Source organism: Bubalus kerabau, chromosome 9 (genome assembly GCF_029407905.1).
Source record: "Bubalus kerabau isolate K-KA32 ecotype Philippines breed swamp buffalo chromosome 9, PCC_UOA_SB_1v2, whole genome shotgun sequence".
Taxonomy (NCBI): domain Eukaryota; kingdom Metazoa; phylum Chordata; class Mammalia; order Artiodactyla; family Bovidae; genus Bubalus; species Bubalus kerabau.
The window spans coordinates 79,541,996-79,560,861 of NC_073632.1; the positions used below are offsets into that span (position 1 = coordinate 79,541,996).

General features: G+C 37.1%; 1 protein-coding gene across 9 annotated transcripts in view; it reads left to right on the forward strand.

Moving 5' to 3' along the window:
- The window catches only part of EYA4 (EYA transcriptional coactivator and phosphatase 4), a 358,775-nt gene that overhangs the window by 64,067 nt on the left and 275,842 nt on the right, over positions 1 to 18,866 (forward strand). For all 9 annotated transcript variants that reach the window (XM_055535668.1, XM_055535669.1, XM_055535670.1 and 6 more), the window contains one exon: positions 12,675 to 12,773. In XM_055535668.1, the coding sequence (XP_055391643.1) occupies positions 12,741 to 12,773 (33 nt within the window). In that variant the 5' untranslated portion in view covers positions 12,675 to 12,740. The remainder of the gene's footprint in view (positions 1 to 12,674; positions 12,774 to 18,866) is intronic.

The following is an 18,866-nucleotide window of genomic DNA, read 5'->3' on the forward strand; positions in this document are numbered from 1 at the left end:
TGCTTTTGTGGCTGACTGAATTCCCTCTTAATTCCTATTGGGAAACAAGGATTTCTTATTTAAAGATGTGGTCATATTAACTAGGGGTACTTAACTTGAGGAAAAAATATTTAGGGGTGACATAAATGATTGCACTTTTTAATATCTAGTATATGAGATACTTATTCTAGTATCTTAAGAATATTACAGTATTTCTTAATATCTAATATCTATGTATCTGCCACACATATAAAAGCAGGATTCAATTTCTGCTCTGTGAGCAGACCAGAGTGGAAGTTCTGAAAAGTAGATTTTTAAGACTAATAGGTAAGGAAGAACTGAAAGAAAGAAAGAGGAGAAGTAGATGGTTCTATTCACTGTCTACAAACTCATATGATCACTCTTTTAATAAACCCCACTTACTTCTATACCCCTTATGATCCCAAGACAAAGAAGTAAGATGCTATGAATTTCATTCATAGTCTCTGTCTCTCTAAGTTTGCCTTTAAAGTCATACTTTAGGGAAGCAAAGCATGGAATTGAATTGAACATAAGATTTATTTGAGATTATTTTCTGAATTCTTTCAGCTTTGACCTTTAAGAAATTCTTTGGATTACTAGATGCTAAATGGCAGATTTTGTAAATGTGATTCTATTGTTAATGCAGTTACAAAGTCAGTGGATGCTTTTATACTCTGATGCTATGGGGAAATTTGGGAGAAAAGAAGATATTCAAACTTTCTTGGGGAAAAAAACCTTTCTTGGATGCCTCAACTAAAAAATCTGGGTAAATAAAATTCTCTTTAGGTGTCCCAAATTTTAGGAAGGTAAAGAGCATTACATTTAATTAAATTCTTAACTGTTATTCTCTATAGACACAGTTCAAGCATGAAACTTGTATTTAGGGAAGTCAAATTTACTGCTATATTTTATATATCTCATATTTACTTTGTTATATATTGGATCCCCTACTCGCAAAATAAAAACCATGATTTTCAGGTGTCACACCTTTATTCCTTTGAAATTGGTAAGGCAGAAAACTTTAGAGGAAAAGATAGGTTTGTGTTGCTGCTATTGTTTTTGTTTTTATTTCTTTCTTTTATGGGGATGGGGTACTTCCCGAGTTTTATCTTTTACTTTACAAATTGTTTCCTTAGCTGAATTTAATCAGCTGTTTATTTCATTCATTTCTCATTTGAAATTTCAATGGATATATTTTTAAAAACACTTTTAAGGTTCTTTTCCAAATTTGTGTATTTATTTTTTGCGATTTGTGGGTCCTTCAATTTTGTTTCTATTTCTTCTTTAATTATTTTAAGCACACTTATTATATGTGTGAGATCTTTCCGATTATCATTAATCTCAAATTTTGGGGTTCCAAATCTCCTGTTGTTGCATCTGTTGTCTCCGTGGTGTTTTGTTTCCTGGTGTAGCTTATCACTTTTGATGAATTTTTATTTCAGAATCCTTTATGCCCTGTGGGCCAGTTTTTCATTTGCTTCCCTGGAGTCTAGGGAATTCAAATCTCTGGCTCAATCCTGATTTTAATATTTTGGCTTGCGGTTTCCATGCTAGCGATGCAGTAACTATTTAGAATTATGTTTGTGTGAGGCTGAGGTTTGATTTATTTCAATTATTTTCTTTTACTGTCTTCCCAAAGGCTCTTTCACCTGACAAACTCCCTCGTTGAGTTAGATGGCAGGATGAGTTGTCCTAGCTTTCCTTCAGTAAAAGAGACGAACTTCTCAGACTTCTTCCTTCCTGTGTCACCTCTTGCTGTTGTTTTCTTCCTATCTTTATAAATGAACATAAGGTCAGCAAAACAGTTATATGCAAATAAAACAGAAAAAATTTTCTGCTCAACTTTTTCATATCGCCAGTTTCTCCAGAATCCAGGTGTGACACCTGATAATTATGTTTGTCTTACTGGTTACATATCAGTTGCATTTGCCTTATAAAGATTTGTCTTTCTTGTAATCCCACATATCCATCTTTTCTCTAGGCTTCTTTCAGTCACCGTATCAGTCCAGGTTCTCCTGATTTCTTATTCAGATTATCACAACAGCCTTCAAGTTAGTCGCCTGCCCCTTAACTCCAGTCACTGGTCCCTATTTTTCATAAATTGGAGGTAGATGTATTGTTGCAGTTATATCATATTTACCATTCATTTTTTGTGTTTCAAAGGTATCAAAGCAGTAATAACAAAGTGTATGTATTCACTAGTATTTAGCACTTTACTCCGCTTTTGCCAATTCAGAACTTCTCAGCATTCTGTTAACACTGAATGCCATTCCTTGTTCACGCTCTTTTCTGAAAATGTGTTCTCTTTTATGTACTCATCTATAATTCTGTTACTGTAAACATCAGTCTCAGTGCTAAAGAAACCAACCACAACTTCTTTGCTATGTAGAATGGCAAACTCAAAATAGGTAAAGGGTAATCTCACCTGATCAAAATATCAAAAACTCTTCATTTTTACAAACTAGTGTGAGTTCAGAAAATTGGTCCAAGACTGGTGACTTGGGCTACTAACTGCTTATATATAGATAGTTAATGCAGTTCCTGAAAACAACTGATTAGTATAACATTCTTAGTTGGACAGAGTTAAAAATTATTTTCATAGAAATCACACAAGTACAATTCTACTATATAGAAAAAACTTAAAATATTTTAATTAATTATATGAAGAATGAATAAAAAAGCAGAAATTTTCTTCCAGTCTGTCATTAGTAAATGGCTTACATTTTTGAAATACATGATTTTATTTAATCCTAACAAAGTATAATATAGGTATTATTATTATTATTCCTATATGATGGATAAAGAGGATGATATTCAAAGGTATTTATGAACATCCCAAGGCCATAGTTATCCAGTAGGAAAGCAAGGACTCACATATAGACTTGTCTTATTCCTAAAGTCTTTACTTTGTTGATGTTGTTGTTTAGTCTTTTACAACGTCATGAACTGTACAGGGTCCTTTGTCCATGGGATTCTCCAGGCAAGAATACTGGAGTGGGTTGCCATGCCCTCCTCCAGGGGATCTTTCCAACCCAGGGATCAAACCTGCCTCTCCTGCTTTGCAAGTGGATTGTTTACCCACTGAGCTACCGGGGAAGCCCCTAAGTCTTTACTAGGAGTCCCTGCATTTCTGTTGCCTCCAGAAAGACATTTTTTAGACTTCTGGGGTCTCAAGAGGAGAGAAGAGCAGATATTTTATTCAGAAAGGCTCAAATAGTTCTTTTCTGTCAGGCTTCATAGTTCAATGAACTATTACAGTAAATGCAGAAAGCTCTACGGTCAGTGAAAGTGTAGTATGGGAAGAACAACAAGGGATGCATGAGAAGGAAAGTAGGTTACAGAATATGTAGGTGTAATAAAAGTTGCCAAGCTCAAAATTCTTCGAGATGTTTCTGTGAGACTAGCTGGTTTCAATTATATGCGTGTTTTCTAAGTTGACTAGCCAACCATCAACAATTAGCAAACACAAACAAAACATAACCTTGGCTGGCCCTTACTGTCAAAAATCAAGTGATGGTAGTTTATAATTCCAGGAAGATGGCTGCTATCAAATGAATCTGTATATCACTAAGGACCCAAACGCATGTGTGCGTGCTCAGTCGCTTCAGTCGTGTCTGACTTCTGTGTATCCCTAAGAACTGTAGCCTGCTAGGCTCCTCTGTCCACGGGATTCTCCAGGCAAGAATATTGAAGTGGGTTACTATGCCCTCCTCCAGGGTATCTTCCCGACCCAGGGATTGAACCCATGTCTCTTGCATCTCCTACATTGGCAGTTGAGTTCTTTACCACTAGTGCCAGCTGGGAAACCATAATTATCATGAAATTTGGCTTGTTATCATTTTTTAGCATGAGAAATTAACCTCATTAATTTTAAACATTTTGTGTTAAATGGACCATTTTGCAAAATCCATGCCCTGTCTTGTAAACAGTTCAAAAATAGCTCAGCATCTACTTTTTAGCTTGACTTCATTTAAGGAGATTGAAGCCAGACATTACTGTTCACCTCGATCTGTTTATTAGACACCTTTTCTGTTTTCCTTTTGTACAAGCAGGGACAAGAGTCATGTGCATGGTCACAGAATGCCCATCTTACCTTTCTGAACAGTTGGCCATAGAATTGGAGCTGGGTGTTCTTTGTGCTGTTGGCTTCCCTCTCTGGCATGCTTCCTGAGCAGCTGGAACGAGCCAATGCCTGACCCAGCTTCAGAGACCCATTAACGAAATTTGGAGGGCAATGAGGGGAACTTGGTGTGGAGGATCTAAAGGCAGTGTCATTCTTGACAGTTGATCTCAGCTATAATAACTCAAGAATGCAGTGGGAATAAAACTTGTTAGACCTCTTATACAATTGCAGTTTTATGTGAGGCAATCTCTTAGTAAAGGAGAGAATTTAATTGGAGATTATGAGGATTGCTCATGGAATCCAACGAAGCACTGAGCAACGATGCAGCAGGAAGAGCAGAGAGACAGTGAGGCTTCATGAGTAACAGGATCCAGGGACTTGAATTCTGCCAGGACTTTCTTGCCATCTCCCGTTTTTGCTTCTCTTTCTGGGTCAGCTCCTTTCTGTCTCTCCCTAGAAGATCAGCTTTTTACTCATGGCAATAAAAAGCTCCCAAGTTTTATATGCTAGAGATTTTGCCACTGATGGAGGAGTAGCCTGGTACTTTCTCGGGCCTACATCCTAAGCCATTGGAAGGGATAGTGACGAGTCATTAGACTGAAGTAATTTGATGTCACTGGAAAAGTCCTGGGGGACTTAATGTGTTATCAGATGAATACTGGTCAGTGTGATATTCATAGATGTATATGGGTTTCCCTGGTGGCTCAGCAGTAAAGAATCTGCCTGCAATGCAGGACTTGTAGGTTCAATCCCTGGAAGAGCCCCTGGAGAAGGAAAATGGCAACCCACTCCAGTATTCTTGCCTGGGAAATCCCATGAACAGAGAAACCTGACAGGCAACAATCCATGGGGTTGCAAAAGCACTGGACACCACTTAGAGACTAAACAACAATAGGTATATAAGTACCCTCATGGGACTTCCCTGGTGGCTCAGATGGTAAAGCGTCTGTCTACAATGTGGGAGACCCGGGTTCGAGCCCTGGGTTGGAAAGATCCCCTGGAGCAGGAAATGGCAACCCACTCCAGTACTATTGCCTGGAAAATCCCATGGACAGAGGAGCCTGGTAGGCTGCAGTCTATGGGGTTGCAAAGAGTCGGACCCAACTGAGCAACTTCACTTCACATGCAAGCAAACCTTAATTTTATACACAAATGTTTTTGAAAATTCATTTACAATTTGATAATCTACAAGTCAAACAATAGATTAGCTGTTCTAAATGATAGAATATAATGGAATGCCAGACACCTTGCCTTGGTCCAGAAGACTTTTCATGTATAATAAATTCTCTGAAGCCCCCACCTAGAATAGAATGGGGGCTGTGCCAGAGGTTATGGACAGAACTATCCACACACTTCCATCTCCACTGCAGAATCTTCACAGGAGCTAGAACAAGAGTTTGGGTTGGGTGCAATATTTATATCTTACCCTAAGAATGTACTAGACATTTGGGCTTCCCATGTGGCCCTAGGGGTAAAGAACCTGCTTGCTAATGCAAGAGAAGTGGGTTCGATTCCTGGGTGGGTAAGATCCCCTAGAGAAGGGCTTGGCAACCCACTCCAGTATTCTTGGAGAATCCCATGGACAGAGGAGCCTGGTGGGCTATAGTTGATAGGGTCACAAAAACAGTTGGACACGACTGAGCAATTTAGCAGATAGGCACGCATACTCGGCATTTGGAAGATGGGTGGAGGAATGTAGTCTCTTTCCTTCTTCTTTTTTCTTTGCACTGCAGCAAGACGCAAACATAGCCTCTACTGTGCATGCACCCTCACAGGAGACTCCTGGTGGAATTCCCAACCTTTGCCCGCAGAGCAGTGTGATGGTAGTGATAGGGTGAAGGGATGGCAAGGACTGTGGAATAAGGTCTGGACCTCAGGGAGAAGGAAGATGGAGCTCTCCCTAAACTTCTACTTTGGTCCATGGCCCCAGGGAACAAAAGCATCTGACTTCTGGTCACCTGTCTTGGGTCATTTTGGCAGAGTGGTGTACTGCCAGAGCTGCAGAAGCACCAGTGAAAGAACGGTTTATCCCAAGGAAAGGGCAAAGCTCTGGATTGAAGAGAACATAATCAGATCTTTATTTTAAAGCTATCACTCTGACTATGCCGTGAAAAATGAGGCCCAGGGAGCAGGATGGAGGGCCCTTAGGAGGCTGCTGCTTCAATGTAGGAAAGGTGATGGCTTGAACTACTATAGTATCTGTGAGGAGAGAAACATGGAGGGATTCGAGTGAACTCCATGAGGTATTGCTAGGTCCTTTATTGAATGTGGAGAGGAGTGACAAGGAGTCGATGACAGGTGTTAAGCTTTAATGATCAGTGGGAGGCCTTGCCATCTGTGTATATAGTCCAGCAGAATATCCACCCCCCCACCCACCCCCTGCAGCTTCTGTCTTAGTTCCATGCCAGCTCTGAAACAGGGAGCCCCCCTTCACTCTTCACATTTGCCTTTAGCTAGAGTAAGGGCTTCCCAGGTGGTGCGAGTGGTAAAGAATCTGCCTGCAATGAAGGTGATTGATGAGACTCAGGTTTGATCCCTGGGTCAGGAAGATCCCCTGGAGGAATAAATGGCAACCCACTCCAGTATTCCTGCCTGAAGAATTCCATGAACAGAGGAGCCTGGTGGGCTACAGTCCATGGGGTCTCAAAGAGTCGGACATGACTGAGCACGCACACGCATTCACACACACACACACACACACACACACACACACACACACACAACACACACACAACCAAGGGAAAGCATGCCTGGTTAGTCTAGTATTGATGGTTTGCTTAGAAAGACAGAGGATTAGGGTTACATCACACAGACTCCACAAGCTCTTCCTACTTCTTTCAGCATCTTCTCTTTCTTGAAAGCACAGTGTCCTTTCTGTGCCATTTCTAAGTCTAAATATCTCATTCCGTTTCTGAGAAATGTTTTTAACATTTGATATATAATCTCATTATATGTTTAAATTAGAAGATTTGCTGATTTTTTAAATTCTGATTTTCCATGGGACAGGAGTTTCCACCTTAGGTCTAGGGCAGAGTTCAAGAAAAGGATATGATCAATTTTCTGTATGTTGAAAACCTAACTTCAGAAGAAATAATCTAACACAGAATGAGTGAGGTCGCTGTGATTCCTGTTCGAAATTCACCATTTTGGGGAGAATGGCCTTGAAATAGAGCTTGGAACTAAATTATTGCCTCATAAAACAGCATGAGGTTACTGTTATTCCTTAATTTTATATCTTTATTATGAGGTAATACTTCTCTTATTTGATTTGAAGAATGGTCTTGTCTTTTTCTCATGTATTTGTGAATATTAAATGTTAAAGGATTTAGCATAACAACCATTGCTAAATTATGATGTAAAATAATACTGTGTCTGCAATTAGCCCAGGTAGTTTTACTTGGTCCAGTAATATAAAATCACTGGGCTCATAATATTTTAGTACTTTAGAGTGTTTGGCAAAGAAATAAATTCATGTTACCGTAAAACAGTTAAACTAAGTAACAATCTCAATTTTAAGGAAATATAAAGCAAAGTATTATGTTGTAACATGGAACATTGATGCAAATAACTCCCCAACTGGAACATTAAGTAGATTCTGAAGCAGTGGTTAACAGAAAAGGCTAGTCTTTGCTTTATTCTCTTATGCTTCAACAGTTTTCTGGCTGTCTTAATGTTTAATTTCACTTGAGTTAGCACCAGTGAGTGCCCAGAGATGGTAGTCCTTCTAGAATATTATCAGTTGTTTCCTAGTGATAGATATTCTTAATTTAATTCTTGTGTATCTTTTCTGGAAATACTACGTTTAAACCTTCAGTTCAGTTAAATCACTCAATTGTGTTCGACTCTTTGAGACCCCATGAACTGCAGAACACCAGGCTTCCCTGTCCATCACCAATTCCCGGAGCTTGCTCAAACTCATGTCCATCGAGTCTGTGATGCCATCTAACCATATTATCCTCTGTCATCCCCTTCTCCTCCTGCCTTCAATCTTCTACATTTAAACCTCGATCACATCTTAATATTATTTTAACGTGATCATTGTACATGTGTTTTGGGTTGAGTTGTTTTTCCCAAAAGATAGGTTTAAGTTCTAACCACCTTACTTGTGAATGCTACCTTACTTGGAAATAGGGTCTTTGCAGATGTAATCGAGTTAAAATGAGATTTGACCAGATTAGAGTGGGTTCTAGTCCAATAGCTGGTGTACTTGTAAGAATAGGGAAATTTGGACAGAGAGACGCAAATACAGAGGAAGTTCTTTGGAGAGAGATGCAGGGAGAATATTGTGTGATGGCCACACTAAGATGCATCTACAAGCCAGGGGATGCTAAGGATTGCTGGCAAACACCAGAAATTAGGAAGAGACAAAGAATGATTCCTTTCTAGAGCCTCCAGAGAGGGCATGAATCTTCCAGTGTGTTAATTTAGGACTTTGTACTGTCAGAACTATGAGAGAATAGATTTCTGTTGTTTAAGCCACCTAATCTTAGTACTTTATAACAGCAACTTTAGGAAACTAAAATAACATACTATGTTATAAATAAATAACAGGCTACATTTGATTATAATAGTCATATTATTATAAGTATTTTATTGTTGCGTATGTGTGCTCAGGTGCTCAGTTGTGGCTGACTCTTTGCAACCCTATGGACTGTAGCCTGCCAGGCTCCTCTCTCCATGGAATTTTCCAGGCAAGAATACTGGAGTGGATTGCCGTTTCCTTCAGGGGATCTTCTGAACACAGGGTCTCCTGCATTGGTGGCAGATTCTTTACCATCTGATCCACCAGGGAAGCCGAAAATTTAATATTGAGATTAGTCCACCAGGTACTGTGTGAGGCAATAGGAAAATACCTACTTGCCTAATGGTATTTAAAATGGTATTTAAAATGGACTATTCTCAATATTAAATTTTTTGAAAAGTTACAATATTCTACCTGAAAAGCATAGCATTTTGCTTAACATAGCCACATAGTTGAGACAGAATTTTCCAAATTAAGTTATATGGCTGTTTACACTTTTTGTTTGCATTGTTCAATACATTATGTATGATTTCATCCACCATTAATTTTGTCATTCATTCAGTTAATATTTGTTAACCACGTAATGCTCGTCAGACACTAAGATGGGTGCTGTAGATGACACTGATAAATAGGATAAAGGATACTTGCCTTAAAGAAATTACTCTGGTTTTGAAATTTATTTCCCAGAGAAAGACACAGAGTTCACTTGAAGATAGAATCTACTACTTGGAAAATTCCCTTTCATTGTTTGCTGTGCTTTTAACTGATCTTGTGAAATCATTTTAGCATCATTTGGTTTTACTTACTCTGTCTTCCTGTATTATGGTGGAAAAAAATAAAATATAATTTATTGCAAACAGGCAATAGAATCGACAATAATCAAAGTATGTGAAGCCAAAGACATAATTCTTTATCAAATTATGTATATTTTTATGTTTCTTTTTAACCAATACCCAAATACACGCTAAATTTACATTAGTATTAGCATAGCTAAAATTTTGTGTTCTGATTTTTTTTTACTTACTATATAATCAGTACTTTTTGCTTTTCATGTCATTTTTATAATTGTACTTCTGAGCTTTGCATTTATATTAAATTTTTTGACCATAATTTGTTTAATCGATGCTCTGCAAAGATGAAGCTACATCTAATTTTTATTACTGTGAATGCCACTGTAGTGAATACCTTGTCACTTTTGGAAGGAAATGGTTTACTCCCTAAGAAAGTTGATACATTGGGTAAAAATGTTTAAACATATTTTAAAATGCAGTGACAGACTGCTTTCTAAAAATATTAGAAAACTTGGCATTATCAGTGGCAGTTGAATGAGGACATCATTTTCACAGTATCCTTTCTGACACTGGGTATTAATAATATTTAAAATGGTTAGTTATTGAAGATATGTATAGGAATCCAAACTGTATACTTGTTGCTTAAGTTTGCATATTTTGGCACCTGTGAAAGTGAATACTTTTTCAAATATTTGTTTATTACTTACATTTTAAATAATGATTTTTCATATCTTTGCTTAGTCATTTAATAGTTCCTTAAACTTTGTCTTAGCAATATTTTTGTTTTTAAAGTCATCTTTATAGTATTTATTGAAGATATTTTTATAATCTGTTGTATCTTTTTATTTTGTGGGCTATTTTTCTCTATTCAGAAATAAAAAGTTTTGGTTTTGTTTTTACATGGCTGAATTTAGTGTTTCTTCCCTTGATACTCTGGTACAGTATTTTTGCCATTCATCTTACCCATCTATTAGATGAAAAGGAACATCAGATTCCCCCTTTAAGAGAGTACTTGGCTAATTTATTATCCAGGTAGTAGGGAGAAAATGACTGTAAAGGAAATAATCCCTCACAGTTTCTTCCTGCAGGAGAGAGGAAGGGCTCATGGTGCTGGCAGGTGTAGAATCTTAGCAGTTTAGCATCAGTTGGACTAGTGGCCACATTTCCTAAGTTGTGCACCTTATCCAAGGCAAGAGTGGGCCAGAGTGGTCGGGCCAAGGATCAGGAGGTCCGCTTGGATGGGAAGAGCAAGCCAGAGATCAGCAAGAAGCAGGACAGGGAGGGAGAACCAGATGTGATGCGAGGGTCTGTAAGGAGATGGGGGAGAGTGGGAGAAGAAAGACGAAGGTGCGAGGTGAAAAGGAAAAGAGCTGGGCTTTTTTCCCATCACCATTTCTCAGGGCCACCTCCAACACAAAGAATGACATCTTTAAATCTAGAACTTCCTGCCTACCTATCTTCCTAAATTCAGATGTAAACTGTAACACCTTTCAGTGTGTTACTATGTACCCTTCCTCATCCCCACCTTAAATGCCCTTTAAAATAGTGCTTTTCTTTAAAAATGACACCTTTCTGGTTTTGGAGTAATTGTAATCAGTGTCTTACTGAGACTGTCACAATACATACATAGAAGTTGTCATTCCCATTTTATGACTTTTAAAAATTTAAAAATTTAAATTAGAGAAAATTTTAGAAAAGAATCTTTGATTTGTGTCTCTGTGTTCATGTATATGTAAAGCAATGTACATTTTAAAACGTCTTATGTCCTAATAAAGAAAGTAACTGGTTTATTAAAGACTGTACTGCAGGGCAGAAAAGAAACTAAAACCACGTCTTTCTAGTTGTAGTAGGGAATACTTAAAACCAAGTAAAACCCCTCCAATATGTTGAATGTTCTATAAAGTGAGTTGGGAACATATTGTTTCTGCAGACTGGAATATTTATTTTCCACTTAAATGATATCTTTGAAAACTTTTGATGTCTCTAAATATTCCTTGAAATGTAAGTTTAATAATTTATATCTGTGTTTATGCTTATAATGAACACTTTTTTATAGAGATCTTTTTGTAAACTCATATTCTTTTAATTTTACTTTAGAATTACAATATGAAGGGCTGGAAATGTATCATTAATAATTTAAAGTGCATTTCATAGATTAGTGAGCTTGAACATTGTTTTGTGGTGATTGCCCATTTTTCTGTAGGAGAGCATATGCTTTTCTGTTTAGACTGTAAGAGCTCTTTATTATGTCAAGGACATTAGCTTATTATTAGTTTGATATTTGCAGAGATACTTCTATATTTTCATGTATCTTTTAATTGTGATTAATTGTGGGTGTGGGGGGGAACTCAAGGGGGTGTTTGGCTTTTTTTGTGTTATATTCCATTGCTTCTATTATATAAGTCTTCTCTATATGGGAATTTAAAATATATATGCCTGTTTTTCTTAGAGTATATTTAGACTTCAGTTTACCTGGAAAATTTTTAATGTATTATATCAAGTAAAGATGAATATTTTTTGAGTAGTTTACTGACCAGTTTTCCTTCTTACATATTTCTGTAATACTTTTTTATCATGATAGTCTTATTTTCATTCTTGTTAAAAAATTGTGCATGCATTTTATCACATTATATTTTTTAGAACAGAATTTGATCATCTGGCAATTGAGACAAATTTTCCTGTAGTATAGAGCTGTCATATTAAAATACACATTATATTTCTTCAATTTTATATTCTTTAGAAAATGAATGGTTAATGCAGACTTTTGGAGAAGGAAATGGCAACCCACTCCCGTATTATTGCTTGGAGAATCCCATGGACAGAGGAGCCTGGCGGGCTACAGTTCATGGGGTCTCAAAGAGTTGGATACGACTGAGCAACTAACACAAAACACAGACTTTTAACTTTTAATCTGTCAATTGCTTAATGACAGACCTCTCTCAGCAAAATAACACATTGGGTGTTTACTGCACCCTGGGTCTCTGAAGTTGTCCTCAGATGCTTTTGTTTATCTGCAGGATGCCTAAGTAGCTGTTTACTTATCTCAGTATTACTATGATGTGATTTTCAAGGTCATCATTTCTATCAGATATGGGAACAATACTAAGAAATTTTGTTCTTGAAAAATAATGTCTCTACAGATTATTATCATGTAAATCAAAGTTTTGGTAACTTTACAAATAATTTTAAAAGATAACTTTTTTCATTTTTCCACTTTGTTTTCATTGTTTTGTTTCAGATAGTCCATTTTTAATTGGAGGAAGCTGCTTCTACTTGGGGGTGGCAGGAGAAGTAAGAAAACCACATGGAAGACTCCCAGGATTTAAATGAGCAATCCGTAAGTCGTAATTCAATCTCAGTTTTACTGAAAAATGTTGTGGTAAGAAGACTCAAAATCATACTGGAAGGGATATATTGTAAAAAGCAAGTTTTTGTTAAACATATTTTTAGTCAAATTTTGAATCCTCTTTCAAGATCATAAAACATACCTTTGGAAATGTATACTGTTGCTGCTTAATGATATCATATATTGAGGTCTTCCTTGATTGTCTGCTTGTAAAGACAATGATAGAAAGATGAGGGCATTGAAATTGTGCAAAGTGTTTTTTACTGTCTAAATAGTTTTACACACCTCCTTTATTAGGTTTTATTCCAGAGGTACTTGGATGGTGCATGTGGGGTTGAATGTCAGGAGTATGAAAGGTGAAGCATATCACTTGCATGCCTATTGTTCACTTTAAGGATGGCAACCACAGTCCTGAAGGGATTTCCTTATTTTGCTAAGGTCTTTATAGGGCTTCCTTGTGGCTCAGCCAATAAAGAATCCACCTGCAATGCGGGAGACCTGGGTTCGATCCCTGGGTTGGAAAGATCCCCTGGAGAAGGGAAAGGCTGCCCACTCCAGTATTCTGACCTGGAGAATTCCATGGACTGTATAGTCCATGGAGTCGCAAAGAGTTGGACACAACTGAGCGAGCTTCATTTTGCCCAGGGAGGAATGCACGAGATTGGTGGCAACCATTCTAAAATTCAGATTTCTCAATGGGAAAGGACTTATATAGCCTTTCCTCCTAATTTATTGGTAGTGTCTTTGTGATACTAGTCCTTCAGCGTGTGCAATGGGAGTCAGTGGGAGGTTCTCCTTTCACTCCCCACTCCCACAGTACCGTCAGTTGCATCCCAGATGTTCTGCCCACAGACAATTAGTGATGTCACAAATGAGGAGATGTATGCTTACCATGTGTGTATTATTTGCTTGTATGATCATGACTAGATCTTAGAATCTTATGTTCCCATCAGGCAACAAAGGACAGTATATTTGTTATAATAATATGCTTCTGGAAATGATTTCTGAAATGAGTTCAATTTTAAAATTCAGAGTAATGTGCTTTCTGATGTATAGATATTGTTCCAAGTTAGTTTGCTTTCTATTAGTGTTTCATTTAAATGACATGATAATTGAGGTTTTAATTTATAGATAGATATGACCATTGTCTAATGTCTTTATATATTATTATTTAATTTCACTGGTATCATTGCAAGAAAAAATGTAACAAAAAATTACAAAGACCATTAAAAAATTCGTCAAATAGTAGAGGTTATTCCTCGAAAATACCCGAGTTTTTACAAAAGTAGACAAAAGGCAATTGGGAAGCAGGGGCTTCAGAGTAGTTTTTTTAAATGCTGGTTATTGAACTTAAATATTAGTAGCATGGGCTCTAGTGAAATGGATGATAGTCAGTGTGATGATATGTCACCTATGCCATCCACTGCCTGTCTTTTGATCGCAGTGGCATCTGAGGTCTGAAAGTGTGACCATGTACCTGAGTGCATGATGACGTCATCTTAGTGGCGATGCTTTGTGAGAAGGCTACTATCTATCTGTACTTTGTTCTGACACACTGGGCATTCCTTAAAAGTTTGTGTCCATCTGTATAAGAATGTGTGTGTGTGCATGCGTGCGTGCACGTGTGAGCTAGATTGACCTACTGTCCCTGTTTTCCAGGGACCCAGGAGTTTCCTGTGACTTGGAACTTTCAAAGCTAAAGCTGGTAGAGTCCATGCAAACCAGGGAGATCCAGTTAATTACCTTAGGGTGTGTGTGTGTATACTTAACAAATTTTTGATTCAGCACGGTTAGATGAAGCTAAAGACAATATAGTCTGAGGTTTAACATTAGAGTGAGGTTATTACACAAGATGCTTCATATCACCTTTTACAAAATGAAACCAACCCCTGTAAATCATATAGGGTATACTCCTCGTGATATTTTAATGCTGTGGAATTTGTTTTTTTTTTTTTTTTTTTTTTTTTAATTAAGTTCTCAGTGTTGTTTGTGTTCAGCCAGGTTTGAGAATCAGAAATCTTGAGTGACTGACCTTCTGGTCTTTCAGCTCAAACCCAGCTGCTGAATTGGTGGTAGGAATGGGAGAGATTTCGAGAGAAGGAAAGATTACTCTCATTCTCCTTTCTTTTTCTCCTTCCCTAGTACTAAACTCTCCCCCTGCGGATGATGATCAGATCAGAGTCAGAATGGAAGTCTCTGCTCTCTGGTCATCAGGAGTGGGTTTGTCTCTTTTAACCCACAGGAAATGTGAAGTTTTTGTCAAGGGTTCATGGCTTGATGGCTTTAATTTTGCAAACATCATAAATCCTTCTCCTTCAGCATCCTTAGACTTAGCAGAACATACAGGCCAATCTGTTCATCTTGTGCATATGTAAAGGGATGCTTGGGACTATTAAGTCCCAAGTCAGAGTTGGGACTTCACAATAGTCTTCTGACTCCAAGTCCAAAGCTTTCCCCATTACATCCACATGCCTTAAATACATTTGAATTTTCTTGTTTGAACTTTCATCACCATAGAATAAATTCCCATTAGGATGAAATGATTCCTATTTGAATGAAATCTTTAAATGACTTTAAATCTTGCAGAGTATATTGATTAATGTCTCAAAACTTTTTGAAAAAATGTTTGGCATTTATTAAGATAAGGACAAATAGGCTGAAAGTTTTTAAAAGTTCATAATAAAATGAAAGAGAAAGTTCATAATAAAATGAAAGAGAATTTACTTATATCATACCTATTTTACTTCAAAAAAAGTTTTTTCTCTAGGTGTAGATGTAGCAAGAGGTGTCATTTATTGCACACCTTATGCTCATCTAGCATTTTCTGTATACTAACTTCAGTCCTTACCATATCCTTGCTTCGTGTTTGTTATGGTCATCATTTTACAGATAAGAAAACTGTGGCTTAGAGAATATTAAGGTCAACCAGCTTTTAAGTAGCAGAGATTAGAATCGAACCTATTTTTCAGTTCAGTCTCTCAGTTGTGTCCGACTCTTTGTGACCCCATGGACTTCAGAACACCAGCCTTCCCTGTCCATCACCAACTCCCGGAGCTTACTCAAACTCATGCATGTCCATCGAGTTGGTGATGCCATCCAACTGTCTCATCCTCTGTCATCCCCTTGTCCTCCCACCTTCAATCTTCCCTAGCATCAGGGTCTTTTCCAATGAGTCATTTCTTCGCATCAAGTGGCCAAAGTACTGGAATTTCAGCTATTTTTATCTGGCCCTAAAATCAGTTGGTTTTTAATAAGTATGTATGTTCACTCTTGCACATTCAGCTGCCTTCCAGGAGACATAGCTGCCTTGGAGCACAAGGGTCTGTACACTCAGCAGATAAAAACTGAACTGAACCCATCAGCTTTCCTCTCCCAGTTTTTCCCTCTTTCTCCTCTCTTCCATCTCAGTGGATGGCATCATCAGCTACTGAGTAAGTTCATTCAGAAAACTGGAAGTCATCCTTTTCTTCTTCATCCCCATTTCAAAATCGTATCCATTCTTAATTTTTAGTATTTCTCAAAGTTGTTCTTTTGGTTCCAAATCCTTATTTTTGATCTTTATTTTTATCTCCTGTATTTTTCTGCTCTAAGTTTTTTCTATAGTGGTCTTCCTAATTTACATATCTAAAGTGAAATTCGCTCAGTCCAGTCGTCCTCAGTCCAACTCTTTGTGACCCCATGGACTATACAGTCCATAGAATTCTCCAGGCCAGAATACTAGAGTGGGTAGCCTTTCCCTTCTCCAGGGGATTTCCCCAACCCAGGGATTGAACCCAGGTCTCCTGCATTGCAGGCGGATTCTTTACCAGCTGAGCCACAAGGGAAGCCCAAGAATACTGGAGTGGGTGCCTATCCCTTCTCCAGCAGATCTTCCGGACCCAGGGATTGAACAGGTGTCTCCTACATTGCGGGTAGATTCTTTACCAACTGATCTATCAGGGAAGCCCTTTACATATCTAATCCCATCCTTATTCTACTTAATAACCTTCACAGGCTCTTTCTTGCCTTCAAGAGAAAAATCCAAAGTGTGTAGTAAAGCACTCAGACTTCATTGCTTGCCTGTATCTATAGTTTTAGTTTTGGCTTCTCTCGGTTCCCTGAATCTCGCAGGCTCTCTGTGGTTTCTATGTCTTTGCTAGTACTCTAACTTCTTCCCAGATGAGCCTCTTCCTCACTGGAGAACATGTAAGTCTTGAATACTCGCTCTGGGTTTCACTCCCTCGAGTAAGGCTCTCAGGTTTCCTCCTCCTTCCCCAGGCAGTCGGCTGCCCTGGGTCGGGCCCCTGTGCTGTGCTGCTGTACCCTGCGGCATTTGCCTCTCTACCCCAGGACTTACCCCACACAGCTGAAATCTTATCTGTTTATTTGCCTCTCTACTAGATTATAAACTACTTAAGAGTAATAATGGGTCTTGATCATCTTGTATCCTTCCTTCTTAGCACAATTCTTACTGACATTCAATAAATGTTTTCTTCAAAGCGCTTATATACTGTTAGTAAGGTATGTTAGTGAATAGCCTGACAAATGTTAGAAAGCCAAGATGTTATTCTCAGAATGGATTACTGACTCATGAATTCATCTATCACTTATTTAAAACAGTTGCGTATAACATGTAACACTAGTTTTTAACAGCATGTGATCAAAACAAATTTTGGTCCTTAGTATTTTTTTTTTTTTTTTTGCATTTATCTGGATTACTTTTTGCAGTCTGGTTTAGAGGATCTAGGAAATTTTAAGAGGTAAACAATTAAAGTAAAATTTAACTTTCATATTTGAAGTTCTTTATTAGAACTTTATAATTACTTAGAAGCAGTTTGTTATATCCAGTTATAGCTCACTACAGTTTTTAATGACATGTTGCTCTTATTAATAGAAATAAACATGAATATAGATTATGCAGAGCAGTATTTATACTAACAATCAGAAATACCTTTGATACTCTAAAATATATTATATTCTTTGTATTCAAATAATGACTAATCAGTATTTATGTTTTTATAGCTCCTAGAGTATCCTTACACATTGAAAAATTTTAGTCTTTTTTAAAGATTTCCACAGATTTTTTCTAGTCTGACTTATTCATATCAAAGTGAGAGGGCATTTGGCCTAAATTTACCATCAAACTAGAAGGTTTTAAAAAATATTGTTTATAAGTTCAAGTATTACATGTTACATAGTAAAATGTTAGTGTTTACTAAATAAAATGAGGTAAAATGAATTACAGTTTATGATGCAATTGCATTCCCTAATATTAAACATTAAGGGCCTGAATTTTCCTGCATTATTACTGAATCAGTTAACTTACATTACTGATGACATATTTCAATTAGTGAAGTCTAAATTAAGTCACATCCCTTGGATCCATATTTTACATCATGTGTTTCAGCAGTATTTTTAGAAGTTCATATATTATGTAGACATTACTAGTGTTTATTTTCTTGCATCAAACCTGCTAATTTAATAATGCATATTAAAATTCCAGAGTTAGCTTAATAAACTAACCTCTTTTCTGTCTGTTTTTAACGCCTGGACTACCAAATGACTTTAGAATTATTCCTTAGCTCTTTGTTTTTAGAGATTCTACAATATCATTTTTGCCTGTAGCCACTAGATCATCTTTAAAACCTGAACTGCTTTCTGAGCTATTTGGACAGGTTTTTAACTGTTGTATGGAATTGAATATACCAACACACTCTCCATCTAGATGTAGAGCTTCAGAATCAACAACTTCTATCAGTGTTTCAACTCTATGCAAGAAAAGAATTATTTTTATTAGTTTCAGTTTAAAATCACTTTTTCATTTTTATTAGTGTAGCATTCTCAATATCTAGAAATCCTATTAGTCTTCTGTTGTTTTTTTATCTTGGATAGTCTAATCAATTTAAGCATCATGCACACAGTGTATTTTATTCAGATATAGCCAAAATCAGCTTATTGGTTTTGAGGCTATAAATCTGTTTGGAAAAACTTGGCATTTTAATTAGTCAAAAGAACCATATTTACAACATGTAATTTTTATAGCATCGAACTGGACAATGTACTTCAGAATTCAACAGAATTCTGCTTAAAGTTGAGTCCTTTTCA